Below are 16,181 nucleotides of genomic sequence, written 5' to 3' on the forward strand. Positions count from 1 at the left end.
TGAAGCAGGGGCGAAGCAGTCCCCATCAAAACTGGAACACCACTCGGCATCGGAGTGTCGCTCTGTCTACGATACTACGGGTAAACTAAGTACGATACTAAACTAAACTAAACTACGATACTCCACGCCGATCACGTGGAGATACTACGGGTAAACTAAGATTAACAGGGTATGGGGGAGTCTGTGGATGTCATGGCAACCCCCCTTTACAAATATGCTGAACTCTAACCCTAAGCAGACGCACGAAAAAAACCGACTTTTAACTTGTTTTTGGCTGCCCCACTTACTGGCACTTTGTGGCTTCAAAAAAGTATTTCCCTTGGCCATCCGTGACTACGGCAAGGGACACTGACGTCACCGTAGTTGCATCATCTGTTGTTGAAAGAAGTCAGAGAAAGAGAACTGAAAGTATCAAAGGCTGAAAGTGGCGCACAGTGAGACCCCCGGCAGCCCATGCTGAGACGACACTGACCACATGTAGGAGACGATGAAGAAGTGTCGGCGCAGCTGGTGGTTCTTCATCAGGTCAAGGATCTTGCGCCATTCCCCAATGTGTGCGTGGAACTCGTGCTGCAAGTACTCTCCCGTGCCCGGCCGGTTCTTCAAATTTAGCTGCGTTGATCTCAGCCGCTCCACCGCCGACTTGCGAGGTTGGTTGCCATGGTAACCGTTGCCTGCCAAAAACGGTGTGTTAACAGTTGAGAGTTAACGACTTTATCTATCAGGCATTGACCCATGGCGTTTCCGCCGGCGGGGTCTGACACAATGTTAAGTGCTGCCGGCCGAGTAACAGCCCCTGAGGAGACACCTGTCCGGTGTAACGGATGCGCTGCTGTTTAGCCGCCACCTGAGGAGACACCAGTCCATGTAATCGGATGCGCTGTGTTTAGCCGCCACCTGAGGAGACACTGTCCGGTGTAACGGATGCGCTGCTGTTTAGCCACCACCTGGGGAGACACCAGTCCAGTGCATCGGATGCGCTGCTTTTAGCCGCCACCTGAGGAGACACCTGTCCGGTGTAACGGATGCGCTGTTGTTTAGCCGCCACCTGAGGAGACATCTGTCCGGTGCGGCGTATGCGCTGCCGTTTAGCCGCTACCTGAAGAGACACCTGTCCGGTGCAACGGATGCGCTGCCGTTTAGCCGCCACCTGAAGAGACACCTGTACGGTGCAACGGATGCGCTGCTGTTTAGCCGCCACCGAAGAAGACACCCGTCTGGTGTGGCGAATGCGCTGCTGTTTAGCCGCCACCTGAAGAGACACCTGTCCAGTGCAGCGTATGCGCCAAACTGACGTGCTGCTCTCCCCGACCGTGATACATTTTGCATGATCATGACTTAATGCCGCAGAGTGACTGTGGATGGTACAGTTTTGTGGTATGGTGAGATGTCCCTCTTAGTTCATCCGTCGGCAAGCGATGCTATAGCCGGAAGCCAGTTGCGGAACGTCTGTTGTTGTGTGTTGACATGTCACGCAAATCATGGAACTGGGACGTTTCAACCGCTTTTGTTTATATTGTGTCCTCTCATTATTTACGGTAACTCCACGAAATGCCCACCGATCAACCTGTTCGCTGCGAATAATAACATCAAATAATTTAGCCGATTCATGGGGGAGAGCGGGGGGAGGGAGGAGGACAAGCTGGGCTCTGCCCGGACTTGGAAGGCTGACATTTAGCTTATTTACACTAGATTGTCGGAATCTGTTAGCCGCTCCGGACTGCCCCAACATTTGTGACATGTGCCGGCTCATCTTGGAGAGCTTGGGAAGTGACAAAGCGTTACCAGCACCCGTGCTTGCCGTGGCCTGGTGGAAGGATGCTGAGCTCCTAATGCAGCGACATTGGATACCGGTAACCGACAGGCCGTGCTGTTCTGCACGACTGACCTCGAAAGGTGAGCCGGTAACTGACCAAAGAGAGCTAGCCTGACACGGAACGGCCGTGACGGAAGCTGCACGCTGCCTAAAACCCCAGCAGACGTGGCCCTGCTTGGCACGAACAAGGTGGACAAGGGCATCCCAACCACCGGATCGGATTGTTTGCCGACATGATCGATAAGATAGGGTGGAGACACCGGTGGTCAGACCTCACGAATCTAAGCCGAGCGCCCCACCGTCTGAACCACATCCTCTCCATCCCACAGAGACATTACGGTCACTGCGGTGCCAGTTGTCATCCCGCGAGCTCACGTTCACAGGGAGCGGAGCCTGCCTGCACGTAAGGCGTAGGTCTGAGTAGGCACGGGAACACTTGTTAGGCTGGTCTCTGGCCCTAACGAGTACAACAAACATGGTGGGTTGGGCAAACAGAAAGAGTTCATGGAATTGCTTACGGGAACCGCTAACGCAGTTAGGGCATACGTGACCTATTTCACTGCTTCATCAAAGGATCTTGATTCAGTTTGAAATGAAGGGCCCTGCGGCCACAGTCGATGTTTGTTTCTGTAACTTGTTACAATAAATGTGGTTTGGCGCAAAACACGGAAAGCAGGGTTTCTACCAGGTTTTTCTTACTAGCTACACAGCTGTGAGTTTGTGAAGAGGGCTGAACAGTGAAAATTATAAAACGTACGCCATACAATATCCAGGAACGGGTGCAAATAAAAAGCATATTTTCAGTTCAGATTTGAATGCAGCCTACTGAACTACCTTAGGAACAGAAACCGCGAAGCACTTGAATTTCGTGTACTGTGTGGTACACCATGGTAGTTTGGGCAATTCTGTGTATAGGTACTTCGGTCATACTTTAGACTAAAATTATTCGTAATCACTCGGCTGCTGATGATTTAGTTGCGGCCTCATAATGATATACGTGAATCATGAACCCGAAATGTTACACCAAACAGCCAACTTCCCACTAACCATGAAATTTAACATTGTATTTTATTTTGTAATTGGACAGAGGAATCTCAAGTATTTTTGTACACTATTGACCGTCACCTTTAATAGTGACGCAATGCAGAACACACGTAGGGATCATTGTCGCCATGTTATGGCATGCTTCATGCATGGACCTTGCAGTACGAACGTGTTGAGCGCAAACACGGATTCAGAACGCCACCTTGGGGGGGGGGGGGGGGGGGGGAGGGGGGGGGGGCAGGGAAACGCTGGCATGGGGAGCAGAAGTTCAAAAAATGTCTTGATTTGCAACAACGCATGGAATTTCGATTCCCTATGCCCAAGAAGTATTCTAAAAGGGCTTCGCCTTCTTAAAAGTTATTTACGTTTTCTTCAATGCTCAAAAATGTGCCGTCTGCCCAACTTCGCCCATCTTAAAAGGGCGAGCCTGTTGCCCCTCCCCTATCTTACTCCTGGAACCGCCCCTATCTGTATGTTTGTTTATCCCTAGCGTCACACGCTATGGCTGGTCCGGTATAGTTGGCACGAAAGAAGTAATGCCCATTGGCTTTTGTATCGACGTGTTTCAAATCAGTACAGTAGCCAAACTCCTACCACAGGGCGGCATTAGGATCTTGCCCTGTTTAATCGAAGCGGGCCGTTTCATCCATTGTTTCCCTGTGGTCGCTGCTTCCTTGCTCATTCGGAATTTTGCTCTGCTCTGCCTTGCCCTGCTCCATTTCCCAATTCAAGAAAGCAATAAACCAAAGTAAATTAAGGCTTGAATGACTGGAAAAACGAGTGCTTTGCATGAATGGTTTTGCATCCATAGCTGGTGCTGGGCGGAGCTCATTGCGTGCTCCAAAATCCCACCACCCCGAATAAGCTGATCCAGTTCATGGGATAACTTTCCCTGACCTCGCCAGCCAGGACTGTGGGGGGGGGGGGGGGTGTCCCGTGCTGCACCGTGCTCCGTCACGGCCTCATAAGTCATAGGTCACGTTGACGCCGATTGGCCAGTTGCCAGATGACCTTTCTCTGTCAGTCGGTCAAAACACCAGCACGTGCCCATGGGCCAGTTTGACTTTGCTCCGCCGGTTGCCAGCGCACATTTCTTGGAGAGTCGCGCACCCCAACACGCTCTCTGCAGAGCCCGTACGTACTCTGTCCCACAGCACTGCACGCCCAGCATCCCTCCCATAGACCGATGTCGAAGCAGGAGAGACCAAATGGAATTATAGAGGTGCCCCCAGTCAAATGGACCCCTCCTCGGCGCTTAGTGGTCTCCGTGGGTCAATTTCCTGTTTCATATTAAAAGCCCTACGAGTGTCTCAAATGACAAAAGAATTGGAGTTCTTGGTCTGGGACGGGACCCGCACACCTCCAGCGGAGTTCTTTGGACCCTGGAGGGTTTTGGGACAAAACAAAAACAAAAAAGAGCCTCAAAAGGTTAGTAGATACGTCACATATATTTAAACGAATGGGGAGGGTTGATTCCGACAAAGACAAGATAACCGGCAATATCGTCCGCAATGATGCAACGGTAAATGTTACAATTGCGCCGAAGCCAGCAAAAGGAACAAGGACGTGAGTCAAGGCAGAGAAAAAGCATTCGGCAAGGCTGGGAACAGAAAACGGTGGAAACAGTTGAGCCGTGGTACTAACTTGCAGTGATGGAGACAAAAAAGTACGTAGGTAAAGATTGTGAGATGACGAAGACGGTCCAGAATGCGAGGCATGTAAGAACTAGCTTAATCCAGCCAATTATTTATTGAGGTCGCTAAATGTGATTTATATTGACCCTGCTTCGGCCGCAGAAAAACCTCCAGACCTGGTCATTCATTCTGTGAGAAATAGGGAGCGGTTAGAAAGTCGTATGAATGACCTGGAAGTCATCATTAGAAAACAGACAGCGGTCACGAAACTGTCGTGCACTGTAGCAGCTGTAAACTGTCGTAAACTGTAGCAGCAAAACAATATCTTACGCATTGGTAATGTTCCGAAACACAGCTTTAAAAATTGTTATTTTTCTACGGCACAGCACAACACGGCACTGTGCCTGTGTCAAGTGTCAAGTGTTCCCCACCGATTACCCCGGTTCGAAAGCCCTAGTCCAAACTGTCCTCCAGTCCCACACTGGACCACTACGTGGACCACAATGCGTGCAACGGCCACAAAACGAGCTTCACTTAGCGCATGTGTGAAAACCAAGGGACATTCGTGAAGAATATGCGAAATGTGTTGTCGCGAAACTATGCAATCAACTCTTATACAGCTCACTTCGGTATATATATATATATATATATATATATATATATATATATATATATATATATATATATATGTGTGTGTGTATAACCCACCCCGTTGTGCGCAGATGCTATATACATCACAAACGACCGAAATACACGACATTGCATACAAACGCAAGCGTGAGATCAACTAAAGCATGAGTGCATTCATGTCGTGAGGCCAGATTATCATGATGCAGTCAGGTGGTTCGAGGACGTCAGAATGCCCCAGAAGCCCATTACTTACCCCAGATAATAAAGCACCGGTTTCGGAAACAAAGGATGCTTGAGATCCCCTTCTCGGGGCATCCCTCGCAAAATCCACGAATCAAATCGGCTCCAGCACTCGACGGCCGCCTTAACCGTCAGCTCCAGCTTCCATGCAAGCAGCCGTGTTTTTCAGCCGTGTTTTTCAGCCGTGTTTCTCAGCCGTGTTTTCAGCCGTGTTTTTCAGACGTGTTTCTCGCACATGGCGTCATTCCTCACATGGCCGCGCGCGTCTGCCGTAGAGGCTGCCCTCCGTCGATCTCCAGTCCTCCAGCAGCGCCCCCCCCCCCCCCCTTCCCCGGCCCGGAAGGGGGTGGGGCCTCAGGTGGCTCGTGCATGACGCGCCGCGCCCACGGGCGATTTTCCGCTGAGTCGGCCCTTGGGGGCTCCAGAACGTCCGGTGGTGCAGCGATCCTCACAGCAGCGGCGGCGCGGACCGCAGGACCGTGCCCCAGACAACATCCTCAGGAGTTTTTCAATTTGCCTCTTCACGAAGGCTTCTGTATGCCATGCTTTAGGGCAATGCAGTGCTCTCACGGCCCTGCGCTGTTAGTTCTGAATAGTTTCATTCCGTTATTTCTGTATCTCTGAAATGTTCAATATTATGACGGCAAAACATCAGACCGAAGCACTCAAAAGATTGTGACCTGGTTTGCCTTTCACATATGAATGAGCTTAAACTAGTGGGCATATCCAGTTGGCTATAGCTTTACATTGTACTGCACTTTCTTACTCGTCGCGAAATGTACGGTTTGACGGGTATCTTACGAGGGCCGCCAAACTTGCATTGTAATTGAACTGCGCTTCCCGATCCCGAACGCCAGACGGTGAGTGGATATTGTGTTCATGGATGGAGCCCGGAGCTTGGTTGAATGCCCTCGAGTGCCGCTCATTCGCGTGAGACTTGTGTCCTTGGCACGCGCTCGGGTTAGGGTCACATTCACCCCCCCCCCCCGAAGGTTTTTTCCAGAATGGTTTCCGAACGGCGGGGCGAAGCCACGTAAAATTCTGCACAGCTGTAAGCAATTGAATAGCGGATCGTCCGGCATTGAATATTTAGATGTACCATGTACGATCACTGACCTATGTCAGATGAAAGTCAGGCCATGATTTCAGCGCAGGCACTTTCTAGGGAATCGTTCAATCTGATCCAACAACGGACTGTTGGGCGAAGCCATATACCTCTGAGATACTTCCATAGGCAACACATCAATTGAATGAAGAAATTACATTGGCTGAGGGTCAGGTATGAAAGCTAGACCAGGGTCAAAACCAACCTGTTTTATTACTCTAGGGCCTGCTGTATGGGGTAGTTTCTGGCGCCCATTTCAAATTTACTGACAACAAAAACCGCATTATGCATCTCTCATAGACTTCTTAAAGGTCAGAATAGGTCACTGACCTAAAATTACCCAGGTCATTATTTTGTTCTTGAGAAGATACTCCCTAGTGTAATCTTTGTCGCTTATTCAGTTAAAAAACTCAAAGCAGTCTTGTATGGTTTTGATCACCACGACCTTCAAAAGGTCAAACAAGATCACTGACCTTCAATGATCACTGATTAGAACAGCCATTTAGGTTCTTGGAGCCATTTGGAGACCAATTTTAAATTTGACCTTGTTTGACCAGATTTGGGCCACAGGTCATGACCTAAGAACCTCAAACTTTGACTTGAGTGAATTCACGTACAGGTTAACACACCCTGTGAATTCGGTATTTCCAGCTTGCTTAGTTCCTGAGATCTCAGGGAGTCAAATTGACCCCCACCCGAGCGAAGGGTATCGAACCGGCCATTCGCGCGCGTGTTTAAACTTGGAAACTGGTTTAAAACTGCTGGAAGCTGGCAACAGTAAACTGTCAAAGCACTCAACTTCAAACGAAGCAGTGTCAAGGCACAATCCTTCCTGTTTTCCTGGACGGAAGCCTCCTCCCTTGTCTGAATGTGAGCTGATCTGAGTGTGCAGTTGGCTCAGGTGTTGCAAATCGATGTGGAATTTTCTGCGGAGCGCGTTTGATGACTCTGGAGGCATTCACCGCGGCCAGGTTGTTTGTTTGCCTATTTCCGCCTTCGCTGTGAGAGCACAGTCAGAACCTCGTGCAGGACCCGAACAGCGACCGTTTGGTAGCGAGTGCGAACGTGGCCCACTGCGGGACTTCCAGGACCGGTCCTCCTCTAATGTGGCGCCGGACGTCACCCGTGCCAGCTGCTGTACCGCCGTCACGACAGCACTCTTTGTCTTTTCACCGCGTCACATATCTATGGACGTAAGTGTATCTGCATTTTGTCCTCTCTTCACATACGGCTCGGATTGGCTAAACTTGGCTGCGTCCGGGCAGGGGACTCCCGAACCCTGGCCTCTGTCTATGACAGCGAACTACAGGACCGGGGTAGGGACCCCGAACCCTGGCCTCTGTCTATGGCAGCGAACTACAGGACCACACACATTTGTGGTGGGCCGTGTAAGTTTTTGCACCAGATACACGCTAATTCTACTCCATCTTGCGAGCCGTATTCGTGAGTAGAATGCATCGGTAAAGCTCAGTCGAGTTCATGTGTGGAGCGAACGCTGAGGGGTACCGTGGTACGGCACGGCCGCGATGCCACTCGTAAAGCATACTCATATACAGCCCACTCATATACAGCCCACCCAAATACAGCACACTCATATACAGCGCACTCATATGCAGTCCATTCATATACAGCGCACTCATATACAGCGCACTCATTATACAGCCCACTCATAAACAGTCCACTCATATACTGTCCACTCATATACAGTCCACTCATATATAGTCCACGCAAGTGTGAAGCGTGAATGCAGCATGGGAAAGGCTTGTAGCATTGGCTTAAGGAGCTCAAAGCTCAGGGACGCACGCCGATCTGAGGCTCTAACAGCCAACTTGTGGAGGAAGAAAAGGAGAAGAAGAGGGTGGAGCAGAGAGAGGTGAAGAGAGGATGAAAAGAAGAAGGAGGGAGAGGAGGGGAAAGAGAAGAGGAAGGAGAAGAGGGAAGAGAAGAGGGAGGAAGAGAGGAAAAACAGGGAGGAGGAGAGGAAGGAGAAGGGGGAGGAGAACAGCGCCCCCTTCTGCCATTGCTCTTCATCACGCCCCCGATCCTCTTCACCGGCACACACCTGTGGCCTCGTCGTCGCTGCCCTCTTCGTCGTCGCGGCCCGGCTTGTCCAGCTGGAAGTCGCTGGGCAGGATGATGCCGTTGAGTCGGCAGCCCAGACGAATGAGCTTCTCAGCCTCGCCATGCCGCCGCATCGACACCAGCCAGTGGATCGACTCCGGCACCAGGAACCTGCGACCGAGAGTCATCGAGTCAGAGTCACCAGTCAGCAGGACTAGGCGCTTGACCGGATCGGACCGGAAGCATGTTTCTGGGGCCCCTGAGTCAAACATCTTGAGTCAAAAGGACCAAACACTGGCTGGGATTTGTGACAAAGACCCTGCCGCCGAGCGTGACGGATACTTAGTCACTGAGCCATGTAGCCGAGCACCGGATCGCGGTAGACGCCAGGGAACTAAGAATCAGAGTCAGAGTCGTCGAGTCTGTAGAACAGGGCACTGAGCCGTCCCCGGCATACAACATAAAACCGTATATCGCGGAATCTGAGTCACTGACTCAACAGGAAAAGGTGCTGGATGACTCTGCCAACAGGAGCCCTCAATCGGGAGTCAGGATCACTGGGTTTACGGCGCCATGCACTGCATCGGCTCAGCCACCGGGAACCTGGAACAAATACTCACAAACATTGAGTCTAGCGATAATCATGAGGTTCTCAAGCAAAGACTGCACTGACTCCAGCACCGGAAATCTGCACCCGAGAGCCACTGGGTGGGAGTTAGAGGCGATACATCTTTATGAACAGCCATCAGCTTGATTCCATGCCTAGCAACAGGGTGCCACCTCAAAAGAGCAGACCGCATCCTGATTCGTGAAGCACGACGCCCCCAACGACCGTCAGCGGAAGACAGCTGGAGTTTTGGCATTCCCGCTCAGACAAGCCTTATGTTGCCATGGCAGCGTTCCACCTGGAGAGCAGCGCCCGTGAGCCATTTCGAGGCTCTAAGTGAAACATCTCGCGATTAACTGCATATGGCGCCCCCGAACGCGCTCGGCTCCCCACTTTGGCAAATGGATGGCGCTTTTGCCAGACGAAGGCTCACAATGTGCATTTCGTCACAGAGGAAGCAATTCCTCAGCTACCACCGCAATGCTGTCCCCAAGGCCAAGAATCGAGACTCCCCTCGATGCTTGAAGGTGACATAGCTTATAAAAAATTCAGAACTAACGGCTTGAACGGGGAAGCGACCACCCCCGACTGATTTGGTAACAACAAAAAAGAAAGACACGAAAAGACAGACAGCTGGTTAGCACCTGTCGAAACTTTAGAGCTGGTTTAGTCATGGACGAACATGCATCCGCAATGACATAACCTCAGCACAAAGTTAGATCTGACAAGGAAAAACGGTCCATCACGCTGTCAAAGCGAGATCGCATCTGGCCTACCAACTGGAAAGCGCTGACTGGTCGGCAGCTTCTAAGAAGCTGTGGCTCACAACATGGACAAAAGCTACCGTTTCGCGTGATCCCCAGATCTCGTGACAATGGAGACGCTCTCCAAGGTTACCATGGCGTTTATCCTCGTTCGCTGTTCCCAAAACAGCTCAGTTGATGCTGTCTGTGGTCTCTTTGAAGCGCTGTGTCGAGGGCAAGGGGTGATTGCAGGAGTTACATAACTTAGAACGGACGCCGCCAGCGTGGTGCAGCGAGCCATCTCAAGCTTCTGATCCGCGCTTAATGACGCCAGTAGGTTATAATCACTTTTCAAGTCGGCTAATTCTGAGATACTGACAGTGTCATCACCCAGGATGCTGGTGCTGAAGGGAAGATTAGAGCGCGACACAGTCGAGCAGCTGCACTAGTCTTTGCATAACAGGATGTTGTCTATGTTAGCTGGACGACCGGCATTTGCGGTGTACGTCTCATTTGCATCATCTGTTAGTTAGCTGGCATCCATTTTCAAGTCAATTCTTTCCTCGTTAACTGCGCACTCACTTCTGTTTCTTGTTCTCCCTGACTTTGCATCTTCCTTCTGGTCTCACTCCTCTCTCTCTCTCTCCCTCTCCCTCTCTCTTGCTTTCCCTCGCTCTCTCTCTCTCTTCCTCTCTCTCTCTCTTCTTCTTCTTCCCCTTCTCCCCCTCCCTCTCTCCCTCTCCCTGGGCCCCTGACCATGAGAAAGGGATGAAGCAGGATGCTCTCCCACCGCTGAATGGCCAGCTGCAGCTTCCCACCACGAGGCGAAACAGCATCGCCTGCAGGCGTGAGCAGGAGGATCTGGCCGATGGCGTACGCCACGTATAAAATGAGTGGCGCCGATGGGCCGGGACTTGGGACGGCGCCCGCCATCTCCACGTGCCAGCACGGCAAGCCAATTCTCCACACCCTGAGCAGAGACTTGGTCAGCAGAGCAATCTCCACACCCTGAGGCAGAGGCTGTGGTCAGCAGAGCAATCTCCACACCCGAGCAGAGGGCTGTGGTCAAGCAGAGCAATCTCCACACCCTGAGAGAGAGGACTGGTTCAGACAGAGCAATCTCCACACATGAGGGAGAGACTGTGGTCAGCAGAGCAATCTCCACACCCTGAGGCAGAGGATTGTGGTCAGCAGAGCAATCCCTCACCCTGGGGAGAAGAAGTGGTCAGCAGAGCAATCTCCACACATGAGGGAGGACTGTGGTCAGCAGAGCAATCTCCACACCCTGAGGCAGAGGCTGTGGTCAGCAGAGCATTCACACCTGAGGGAGAGACTGTGGTCAGCAGAGCAATCTCCACACACTGGAGGGAGAGATGTGGTCAGCAGAGCAATCTCCACACCCTGAGGCAGAGGCTGTGGTCAGCAGAGCAATCTCCACACCCTGAGGCAGAGGCTGTGGGTCAGCAGAGCAATCTCCACACCCTGAGGAGAGACTGTGGTCAGCAGAGCAATCTCCACACCCTGAGGGAGAGCTGTGGTCAGCAGAGCAATCTCCACACCCTGAGGCAGAGCTGTGGTCAGCAGAGCAATCTCCACACCCTGAGGGAGAGACTGTGGTCAGCAGAGCAATCTCCACACCCTGAGGAGAGACTGTGGTCAGCAGATCAATCTCCACACACTGAGGCAGAGACCGTGGCCAGCAGGGCGATCTCTCCCTGGGGAGCAACGGTGACTAGCAGATTGGTCTCCACACCCTGAGGAATAAACAATGGACAGAAATGTGATCTACATGTTGTTCAAGCTTGTCAAAGTTGTCCACGTCTAGGCTGTACGAGCCCATGCCTCCACAAATATAAATAGTGGTGAGTGCAAGACCCTTCTCTTGCCCTCAGGAATGCAAATGGCTGGCAAATACACCCCCAAACAATGAGGAGATGGTGGTGGTTCACAAAGCCGTACACCCACTCTGGAAGGGACAGCGGCCACATGCGGGCAACCCCGTTAAAAGCGCCCCTCAGTACTTTTTTCGCGCATCAGGTAATACCTACCATATCCGAGACCAGCGGCATCTTTTACTTTAGATTACGACTATTGTCCGTGCTCCACGCTGTGACGATTGGCCATGCTCGCACTTCACGCAATGAAAAATAGTGGCTTTCTGATTCTAGTCTTGTTGCCCTCACGGCGCCGTTCATTTATATGGAACCTTGAGACATTTTCGCCTAGAAAATGCATATTCCGCCCACTGCAGAAAGAAGGGACGTCGCTCTTTCGGAGGGCAGGAGGGGGGGGGGGGAGTCCACGACCGTTGACTTGAGCCCTCATTCCCCGCCCATTTCTCCTCCGAATGCCCCCCCCCCCCCCCCCCCCAATGCAGAGATGCTCCAGATGGGCCTCTGACGGTCTGGAATGTGCGACAGCTGAACCGCTAAGGGTGGTCGATTGTCGGATCGATTGTCCACGTTGATGCGTCCCATCGTAAGTCTGAAGATCGCTTCGCACTTCTGAAGAGTCTCTGACCTGTCCACGTGGACATGGTTCTGGTCACCCCACATCACGAAATCCAAGGGCGACAGGTCGAAGAGTGAGAAGCGACAGCACGACAGTCTTAAACTGATGTACATTTCAGCGAAATGATTTTCGAACCAGTCCAGTAAATGCGTGCCGTGCGCGGTGTCGATCGAGATCAGTCGAGAAATCGGGACATCTCACTCATGTGAGATGACTGATTGTTGCTATTGCTTACTATCACGTTTTGCCTATGAATGGTTATTTGAATTCTACCGCAGTCTTGATTGGGTGAAAAACACGCTCGGCACTATTGAGCTGAAGTGAGTTAACGTCTTATTTGACCGCATTGAATTAACGATGCTTCTACATAGAAACAGCATGTTCATGTTACCCCTCTCTCACTTGTTTGATCACCCAATGTATCGCTCAATCGAGAACTTGAATAAAATCGGTACACCTTACTCAGCGGGACACCTCACTCGGCGGGACACCTCACTCGGCGGGACACTTCACACGGTGGGACACTTCACGCGGCGGGACACTTCATTCGGCGGGACACCTCACTTGGCGGGACACATCACTCGGCGGGACACCTCACTTGGCGGGACACCTCACCGGTGGGACACCTCACTCGGCGGGACACCTCACTTGGCGGGAAACATCCACTCGGCGGGACACCTCACTTGGCGGGACACCTCACTCGGTGGGACACCTCACTCGGCGGGACACCTCACTTGGCGGGACACCTCACTCCGGCGGGACACCTCACTCGGCGGGACACCTCACTCGGCGGGAAACTTCACTCGGCGGGACACCTCACTTGGCAGGACGCCTAGGTCAGCGAGACACCTCACTTCGGCGGGGACATCTCACGCAGCGGGACACCTCACTCGGCGGGACACCTCAATCGGCAGGACACCTCACTCCGGCGGGACGCCTAGGTCAGCGGGACACCTCACTACGGCGGGACCGCCTAGGTCAGCGGGACACCTCACTCGGCGGGACACTTCACTCGGCGGGACACCTCACTCGGCGGGACACCTCACTCGGCGGGACGCCTAGGTCAGCGGGACACCTCACTCGGCGGGACGCCTAGGTCAGCGGGACCACCTCACTCGGCGGGACGCCTAGGTCAGCGGGACCCCTCACTCGGCGGGAACACTTCACTCGGGCGGGACACCTCACTCGGCGGGACACTTCACTCGGTGGGATACTTCACTCGGCGGGACGCCTAGGTCAGCGGGACACCTCACTCGGCGGGACACCTCACTCGGCGGGACACCTCACTCGGCGGGACACCTCACTCGGCGGGACACCTCACTCGGCGGGACACCTCACTCGGCGGGACACCTCACTCGGCGGGACATCTCACGCAGCGGGACACCTCACTCGGCAGGACACCTCACTCGGCGGGACGCCTAGGTCAGCGGGACACCCCACTCGGCGGGACGCCTAGGTCAGGGGACACCTCACTCGGCGGGACACTTTCGGCGGGACACCTCACTCGGCAGGACACCTCACTCGGCGGGACGCCTAGGTCAGCGGGACACCTCACTCGGCGGGACGCCTAGGTCAGGGGACACCTCACTCGGCGGGACGCCTAGGTCAGCGGGACACCTCACTCGGCGGGACACTTCACTCGGCGGGACACCTCACTCGGCGGGACACTTCACTCGGTGGGATACTTCACTCGGCGGGACGCCTAGGTCAGCGGGACACCTCACTCGGCGGGACACTTCACTCGGCGGGACACCTCACTCGGCGGGACACCTCACTCGGCGGGACAACCTCACTCGGCGGGACACCTCACTCGACGGGACACCTCACTCGGCGGGACATCTCACGCAGCGGGACACCTCACTCGGCAGGACCACCTCACTCGGCGGGACGCCTAGGTCAGCGGGACACCTCACTCGGCGGGATGCTTCACTCGGCGGGACGCCTAGGTCAGCGGGACACCTCACTCGGCGGGACACTTCATTCGGCGGGACACCTCACTCGGCGGGACACTTCACTCGGTGGGATACTTCACTCGGCGGGACACCTCACTCGGCGGGACACCTCACTCGGCGGGACACCTCACTCGGCGGACACTTCACTCGGCGGGACACCTCACTCGGCGGGACACTTCACTCGGCGGGACACTTCACTCGGCGGGACCCTCACTCGGCGGGACACTTCACTCGGCGGGACACTTCACTCGGCGGGACACTTCACTCGATGGGGCACCCGCCATATCCATTCCCACGGAAACGGAAACCAAAGACGACTGGCAGTAAAGGGAAGCGTAGGAAGGGAACAAATGGACTCCAGTTATCGACATGGCCATTAAAAAAGTCGTGCAAGTTGATTTTTACTTCTGTTCATAGGTACACCGTAGCGTTGTACTTTTAAACCTTCTGCAGGCTGTCCACGCCATATCTCAGACTTCGCCAGTCTAAAAAAACTTTTAGCACCTCGAGTGGCCAATGCACGAGGCTTGTTTCTGTTGATCACAAGGGCTCGAATGTCTAAAAATTATGCCGATTGCATCCCATTCTTAGTTCTAAACCAAAACGTGCTCACGTCGCCTTGAACTAGGAGGTCGGTTCTCCACAGCGAAACAATTTTTGAATGTACGAAATATTTAAAAGTTGTTTTTTGGCCCAACATCATGGACGCAAGTTAGTGACCAAAACCCTGAGAGAAATAATGTTTTTATTTTGGGTTAAGTCAATCTTAGCGGCTCAGGATCCCCTCACCCCCCCCCCCCCCTCCAACGATTCAGAGAGAGACACCCGGATAGGAAGTGTTGTGGGAGCGTTGTGAAAACTAAAGCGTTGTGGAGACCCAAGAAGTATCATTATAACTTGTTATTTAAGTCTGGTATACTAGATAGAGTCAAGTTCAAGAGAGCGCTCCCTGCAACTTCTAACCGTCAATAACATACAGAAAGCACCTCAACATCAGACTCATATAAATTTTAAAAATCCTTAAGATGTCAAAATGAAGTCACGCAATAAAAAACGTGGCTTTCCCACTCCTATATTGTTGTTATACGGTGCAGCACGTTTACATTGCTCTTTGAGACATCATTTTCCCTCGCATTATCGTCTTGTCGCGTGAAGATTTTTTATTTTTTCATTTATGAACCTGTTGTCAAGGTCTTCTGTGCATAGTCAGAGAGGAATCAGATCAGAGGAGGGTTCAGACTGGAACGATAGAAAGCTGATTAGTAGCGGGCACATATTCACTAAATGTTTTACCATTGTTACTGTATTACCGACCAGACCCCACCAATCTATCGTCTGCGCATCACAACAGCTTCCCTGCCGCCCGAGGCCGGTGAACCAACACGGCCTGAGACACCGTGTCAGCTAGCACGCATCCGAGCAAATCGGACGGCGCGACCGGCACACGATTTGTTCACACTTGAGAGGTGGTACCCTCGAGCACGGTCACACCTGAGGAGGCGGCACCGCTCGGGCACGGTCATACCTGAGGAAGCGGCACCGCTCGGGCACGGCCAAACCTGAGGAGGCGGCACCACTCGGGCACGGTCACACCTGAGGAGGCGGCACCACATAGGCACGGCCAAACCTGAGGAGGCGGCACCACTCGGGCACGGTCACACCTGAGGAGGCGGCATGGCTCGGGCACGGCCAAACCTGAGGAGGTGGCACTACTCGGGCACGGCTGCTGGGATCGGCCTGTGGCACAGGCACGTCCCGCAGCAGTCGGCCGCAGCGTCACATCAGCCACGTCACACGTCACGTCACGGCCACGTCACGGGCTCCAGACACTGTTTGTC

At 53.1% G+C, this 16,181-nt stretch overlaps 1 protein-coding gene across 1 annotated transcript in view; it reads right to left on the minus strand.

Moving 5' to 3' along the window:
• LOC119095666 (organic cation transporter-like protein) overlaps nt 1-16,181 on the minus strand; it is a 75,474-nt gene that overhangs the window by 57,828 nt on the left and 1,465 nt on the right. The window contains exons 2-5 of the mRNA XM_037218524.1: nt 15,869-15,902; nt 10,637-10,741; nt 8,532-8,701; nt 473-674 (exon numbers count right to left, since the gene is read on the minus strand). Of these exons, the coding sequence (XP_037074419.1) occupies nt 473-674; nt 8,532-8,701; nt 10,637-10,741; nt 15,869-15,902 (511 nt within the window). The remainder of the gene's footprint in view (nt 1-472; nt 675-8,531; nt 8,702-10,636; nt 10,742-15,868; nt 15,903-16,181) is intronic.

The sequence above is a fragment of the Pollicipes pollicipes genome, unplaced genomic scaffold (assembly GCF_011947565.3).
Source record: "Pollicipes pollicipes isolate AB1234 unplaced genomic scaffold, Ppol_2.1 Scaffold_4219;HRSCAF=4965_pilon_pilon_pilon, whole genome shotgun sequence".
Classification (NCBI taxonomy): Eukaryota; Metazoa; Arthropoda; class Thecostraca; order Pollicipedomorpha; family Pollicipedidae; genus Pollicipes; species Pollicipes pollicipes.